Here is a 6171-nt window from a genome sequence, read left to right as displayed (position 1 = left end):
CAAATAAACATGAACGATTGATAACCAAAAGTATTTGCATTAGATTACATGGTAATAATATAGCATTCTCAAATGCCAAATTCAAGTGTACATTACCCAACTAATGCCTACAAAAATAACATTTGTCCAAAATATCACTTGTACATAAGGTATATTTACAAAAGCAATCACAGTTTAAGAAATTGAAGAACATTTAAATGAACCACTCCATGAGCAAAAGACAATTTTGTCTTCAACATTCTTCAACCATAACCATAGATATCTTCCAAAAGCTAGTATGAATAGCATTTATCTGTCATAAAAGAGTAAAAGAAGTAGGTAAGGGGAGGAGTACAATAATAAAGAACAAGTAATGAGACTTAGATTATTAAGACAAAAATTACAATTCATTAAGAACCTCATATAATTTGGGCCCACATATTACAACACCAACAAGAAGTTAGAAATCACAGTCCAATCTATACAAATACTAGGGTCTGCTTCCCACGCAAGGCGTGGGAGCTTGAGACCTGTTAGTAAGGTTCCCTCCCATGCAAAAGCAGTATATATTAGTTGATAAGAGCAGTTAGTATTGATTGAAAATATCCTTGGTTAACACGCAAAAGCAATATACATTATTAGTTTATAAGAGCAGCTATGTACTGATACAAAAAATGGAGTAACGGCAGTTGATTCTGTAGTGAATATTTTCTCCTGAATGATAGCCTTTGGCTAACATTTTCTACTGAATAATAACTACAGTAGCGCGATGCGAAGGCACGTTAAAAGGCATAAATCAATATATCATGATGCATGCTTTATAGAGGGTTATAGAAACCTAAAAAGCAAAGGATAGCAATAAAGAATAATTAGGTTCTGTCTTCTTTAAAAATTGTTAAATCAATATAACTAAGGCTTTTGCTAAATTTTTACCACATCTTGACATCATCTCTCTTCTAATATACCACAGTACAGATTATCCAAATGTGAATGTTGAAGATCTTGCAATTCTTCGAAACTAATATTTGTTGCACTTAGTAAAATGCTACCAAAATCCTGCAACACAGCTCTTGAAAGAGGGGAAAGAGGAGAAACAAAGTCCGCCTGATATTTGAAGTTAACCAGAAGTTGTAGCGTCAAAGCCCAAAGTGCCCTCAGAAATGTTTATGTGATACCCATTGAAGCAAACCATTATAACAGCAGGGTAATTAAAGCAAAGTCCATGTCCCATGGAATGAATTAAAAAGAACTAAAAGAAAGACACTTACCATGTCATCCTTCGCAAGGAATGCAGTTCCGATGAAGTATACGCAACAAATCAAAGCAGCAGTGACAAAGAGGCTGCATAAATATGATCTAGCTTTTGGATCTGGCATGAGTGAAACCTGAAAAGGCAACAAATTAACTATCAGTACCCTAGAGACAGAAAGGTATCATTTCCATTTAGAGTTAATAAGAAGGTATCGAATTGTAACATCATATACAATTTCTTCAGCTATAACAAAAGTTATCATTGTCAACCCTCCCAAGTAAACTTCAGAGAGTCCAAAAAACCACTCTGGCTCCAAAATTGTTAAGGCCAATAAAAAGTTTCTGAAATCCTCAAAGATAAAGGGGACCATCAAACAAGCATTCAGAAAATGACAATTTTACAATATACTTACAGATGTAGCAATACGTCCCACATTACCAAAGGCAGCATGGCCAATATCCGGGTAAGTCTCGAGCCCAGGTTGACTGTCCAAACAGGAATGCAGGAGAATCCCAGTGTAGTAAGAAACAACAGCAAAGATAAACAGAATTGAGAGCCCAACCCATCCACCTTCTTTGACAGCACAAGTAGTTGAAAGAATTCCAACACCACAAAGAACATTTATGCCTGTGAAAAGTAAATGTACATAATTTTTATGTGTCTTCATTCACCATGAGCACATTAGCAGCTAAATGCAAAGGCAAAATCAGAATTGTCAAGGCCTTCAAACGGTTCTAGATGTTTCATGATAGTTTCTGATTTGATATTTTATTTCATTTTGCAAGGAACTGCAAGGACGAACTTCCTTACATCAGTGAAAAGGGAAAAGGATCAAATGTATAGGTAGAATATATATCTACAGATAGAAGAAAAGGATTTAGAATATTATGCAAGCCATCAAAGTTCTCAGTGAGTGAATAGATTATAGCAAATTTAGGCTTTTCTTTTTAATTTACAGTAAAGCGAGCAAGTTCATATTCCTACATCTAGAAGTTGAATAAGGACAGATTACTGAAGTACGAATCATCAACATTCACGTCAACATACAAGTTAATTATGCAGTTCCTCTGATAAATGCTTCTTTAATATTCCTGCATTTCTATGTAGATTGATGGATGTTCAATCAAATAAACCTACCATTCACCACAGCTTGTCCATATGAACTCTGGCTAGGAAGAGAAACCTCATGTGAGACCTTGGATGATTTCTTGTCAGCAATTGCTTTTCTTAAGGAAGGCCTCCCTTGAATGGAGGGCAGCAGAGAATGTGAACTACGCCTTTCTGGTGGCCGACATGCATCTGCTACTGGTGGTAATAGAGGTTTTGCGAAGAAGGGAGTACTTCAGGAGTGTATCTTCTTGTTAATGAATAAGAGATACATGAGCTGCCTAAACATGATAACGTAGGCGTCCCCAGGAAGTTAAGACTTGGAGATGGTACACTACTGTATAAATCGATGGACTGCCTGATACAAGGATATGAGATACCAAGCATTATCAACCAGAGTTTGAACACAGTCCAAGTGAGATGACTAATGTAACCATTTCTCAAATATATAATCCAGTTATGCAAGTTTAAAACAAATTAACAAAGAACCATTGGAATTGATTCTAAATCTTAAAAGCTAAGAGCGAAATTATTTGCAGCTGGTAGAATTGCACATGAGGGAGTGATGGTTGTACTTTTGATCAAACCAGTATGTTCTGGCCAGATGTTATGACACACAAGTTATGGAAATTGGTTCAGTCTTCCAGAATCAGCCGTTCGATGAAAGGTAATATCCAAAATATGGTTTCTACCATTGATAAATGTAGCAAGGACAAATACAACTCCTTCACTTCCAAAGATGGTTCACAGGGATTAACCACCAATCCCTCATGACGAAGGAAAATCTTTTCAATAGAGGCAATACTCAGCAATATAAGTGCATCCTACCAAGTTCCGCTAAGCTGAAGAAGGATCCAGGGAAGACATAAAATGCTCTGGCCTTTTGATAACATTACATAGCCTACCTTAAGCCCATAGCTATCCTTTACTGATGTTACTGGATCCATTCAAACTCATAAACTATTGATATTCATGGCCGAAACAGAATGAAAATACTTGAAGAAGCTTCAAAATATGAATGATGAAAGCATTTCAATCCCATTTCTAAATATCTCTCCTAGCCAAAAATGAATAGGTAAAGCTAAATATCTGGTACCATATAAATATAACAGCTTTCAAGAAACCAAGTGCTTCACTGCTAAATACAGAATCTGCACAACAAGAACAGAACAAACATAGAGAACACCATAGCTAGATGTAGAAAGAAACAAATATAGATATGTGCGATAAGATGATACTACCTGTAACTTTGAGGCCAAGAGGTGGTGATAGATTTGCTCTCCGGCCTTTCGTCCTCATTATCATTAGAATAACTGCTAGAATCAGAATTATTTCCATCTTCACTATTTTCTTTCTCCAGTGCCTAAAATCATTGCCAGCTGCAAAAAAGCTAAGCTCTTGAGAAGCCTAAAATCAGAACAAAATCCGCTTAGCATCAGAGGCAGCAACTAAAGTACAGAACAAAAGAGAGGGTTGCCCCTCTAGAATTCAACACTTCTATCTGTAACATTATTCAGCAATATAGCAGGTTGTTTACAGAATTTGGAATATTAAACATCTTTTATTGCTAATAACAACAAAGAAAACAAGATTGAGGCAACATTGGGAACATCTTATGTTTCACTTCTCATGGCTATATACTCTCATTCACGGAAAGAAAACAAGATTGACCAAGAAAACCGAAAAGTAGCATGTCGAATTCTCTCCAGCGGTGGATTTGCATATTTACCTTATATATGAAGCTTCATATTAACATACGAATGATGTTGAAAACTCAAAAATAGTGAATAGTATGTTATGCTCTTTCTTGATAAATAGCTAGAGAAAAAAAACTATTTTCCCAATTGTTTTGTCAAATAAAATCAAATTTCTCGACACAAGGGGACATTGATTCCATATTTGGAAAAATATATGCTTTGGACTGGCCAGAGTCTCTCTCAAATTAAAAAAACATAAAATCTCCTCTTTTGGTTCAAGATTTCCGTTCGGGCATTTTATCAAACACTAAATGGGCGTGAAAAACTTCAGCATATTGTGCTCAATTGAGGTTATGACTAGCCCAAAATTTGTTATAAACACGAGATAAATCAGTCCAATCGACACCTAGAGCCTGTATATTCTAAAACCATAAACAATCAACAAGAAAATTGTACTAACAGAGACACGGAAAACATGCTTTGGGAGCTCAGACGTTTGTGCTTGAATGGGAACTGAAGTTCAAAGAGGGAAGACGACTTACAAGGCTTTCTTGGTGAAATTCGCAGGCGGCAATGGATATCCGATGGGTGGTGACGGCTCGGTGAGTTGGAAATCTCCGCTGCTGTTGCTGCTCAAGCCATCCACGGAAGAGGAGCAGGTGGAGAAGAATTTGATGAGAGTCTCGACGTCGTAGCTGTTCTTGCCCTTTTCACCGAGAACAGAAAGGTTGCTGAGGATGAGTTTTTTTTTGGGCTTGGCGCGGATAGAGACGGCGGTAAAGGGGAAGGGCTGTGGTGGAGGCGTTGGCAGAAAAGGCTTGTATTAGAAGTGGGGAGGAGCAGAATGGGAAATGAGGGGTTTTTGTGGAGGATTCGTTTGGGGAAATTGGGGGGAATTTGAGGACGGAGGGTGGAAAGAGAGTGGTGGCAGCCGGCAGCCGGTTGAGGTGGTGGGAAATTTGGCAGTGGTGATTGGAAAAATTTTTATCGGATGATTGAAGCTGAAACCCCCATTTCCCTTTTGTGTGTTTTTTTCGTTGCTTGTTTCCTCCATTTTTTGCTCAGCCCGCCGCCTGGTTCCTCTTTTCCCTCTGCTTTTCCTTTTTATCCCTCGCGCTCTTCTTCTTTTTTCTTTCTTTCCCAGTTCGCCGAAGCTTTCATGCCCAAAACCTAGCCGCCCCTCTCTGTTTTTCTCCCTCTGCTCCCTTTGCTTAGCTTTCTTTCCCCCTTTTTTTTTGTGTCCGAAGCCTCTCCTTGCTCTCTTTCTCCTTTGGCCCTAAAAACTCCATCTTTTCCTTTTTTCCTTTTTTCATTTTTTTCCCCCAAAAATTCCTTAAACTTACCAAGTGTCCCTAACATAAAAGAGACACTTGTCCAATGCATGTCTCCCCACTTGTCACTTTCACTCTTTTTTTTTCTTTTCTCTTTTTTTCCTTTTTTTCTTTGTTTTCTTAAATTTATTATGAAGACAAAAAATAAAATAAACCAGAACAAAAATAAAAAAAAATAAAAAAACCCTAGAATTGAAACAAATAAACCTATTAAATTAATTAAACAAATAAAGTTAAAAAATCAAAAATTTGGTGTCTATAATGTAATTGAAAATAATAAAACTCAAATTATATGGTTATAACACAGTTTCAATAAAAATAATCATTTTCCCAACATTTGAGACCAATCATCATGCTTTTTTTTATTTTTAATTTGGTTTGAAGCATAGATTTTATTGCTATAGTATTATTCTTTATTTTTTAGTACAAAAACACAAATTTTCATCAATATAGGTGGCAAAATTTGTTAATTACATATAAGTGAAAATATACTTTTATAATTTGCAAATATTTTAGCCCTGCAATTTTTTATAATTGCAGCACTAAAGTACATCATTAATTGAAAATAACGAAAGTCAAATTCTATGGTTATAACAGACTTTCATTAAAAATAATCAAATGCTATTAATAAGACATTATTGTTAAGTCAAAATCAAAGAAAATTTAGTGATGACATAATGTTATCACTAATTTATTCAAGATTATAATGACAAGGAAAGTCGTCACTAATTAAATTGCTAGTTTTTAATATTGTCAATTGCTAGTTTTTAATACTTTTGTGAAAATATTGATAATGGTTGAGAAA

The 6171-nt window shown here is 35.8% G+C and overlaps 2 protein-coding genes across 4 annotated transcripts; both read right to left on the bottom strand.

The window, feature by feature from the left end:
• Positions 1-832: 832 nt before the first annotated feature.
• Positions 833-2526, bottom strand: LOC113751969 (amino acid transporter AVT1C-like). The gene is made up of 5 exons (XM_027296113.1): positions 2507-2526; positions 2369-2457; positions 1644-1858; positions 1248-1364; positions 833-1083 (listed from the first exon to the last, which is right to left on the bottom strand). Exons 1-5 carry the CDS (start codon positions 2524-2526, stop codon positions 925-927), a joined length of 600 nt encoding a protein of 199 aa, XP_027151914.1. The 3' UTR covers positions 833-924.
• A 5-nt stretch (positions 2527-2531) lies between these two features.
• On the bottom strand, positions 2532-5211 carry LOC113753914. 3 transcript variants are annotated; one of them, XM_027298191.1, is made up of 4 exons: positions 4578-5211; positions 3580-3717; positions 3435-3489; positions 2532-2696 (listed from the first exon to the last, which is right to left on the bottom strand). In XM_027298191.1, exons 2-4 carry the CDS (start codon positions 3674-3676, stop codon positions 2534-2536), a joined length of 315 nt encoding a protein of 104 aa, XP_027153992.1. In that variant the 5' UTR covers positions 3677-3717; positions 4578-5211; the 3' UTR covers positions 2532-2533. The 3 variants fall into 3 exon arrangements, 2 of the variants coding, with proteins under 2 accessions (XP_027153992.1, XP_027153993.1); XR_003465102.1 differs by lacking the exon at positions 3435-3489; XM_027298192.1 differs by lacking the exon at positions 4578-5211 and having other exon boundaries at positions 3580-3895.
• Between the last annotated feature and the right edge of the window lie 960 nt (positions 5212-6171).

This window comes from Coffea eugenioides, chromosome 11, assembly GCF_003713205.1.
Source record: "Coffea eugenioides isolate CCC68of chromosome 11, Ceug_1.0, whole genome shotgun sequence".
Classification (NCBI taxonomy): domain Eukaryota; kingdom Viridiplantae; phylum Streptophyta; class Magnoliopsida; order Gentianales; family Rubiaceae; genus Coffea; species Coffea eugenioides.
This window is presented reverse-complemented; position numbering and strand designations above follow the sequence as displayed.

Bases quoted from the DNA above. Each gene is read 5' to 3' on its own strand.
- LOC113751969 (XM_027296113.1), bottom strand. From the start codon at position 2,526: ATGTCGGCCACCAGAAAGGC. The intron at 1,859-2,368 runs GTAGGTTTATTT...TACTTTTCACAG, and splicing joins TGGACAAGCTGTGGTGAATG to GCATAAATGTTCTTTGTGGT. The intron at 1,365-1,643 runs GTAAGTATATTG...TTGCCTTTTCAG, and splicing joins TGGGACGTATTGCTACATCT to GTTTCACTCATGCCAGATCC.
- LOC113753914 (XM_027298191.1), bottom strand. From the start codon at position 3,676: ATGGAAATAATTCTGATTCTAGCAGTTATTCTAATGATAATGAGGACG. The intron at 3,490-3,579 runs GTAGTATCATCT...CTTGTTGTGCAG, and splicing joins TCTTGGCCTCAAAGTTACAG to ATTCTGTATTTAGCAGTGAA. The intron at 2,697-3,434 runs GTACCAGATATT...TCCTTGTATCAG, and splicing joins AAAGCTGTTATATTTATATG to GCAGTCCATCGATTTATACA.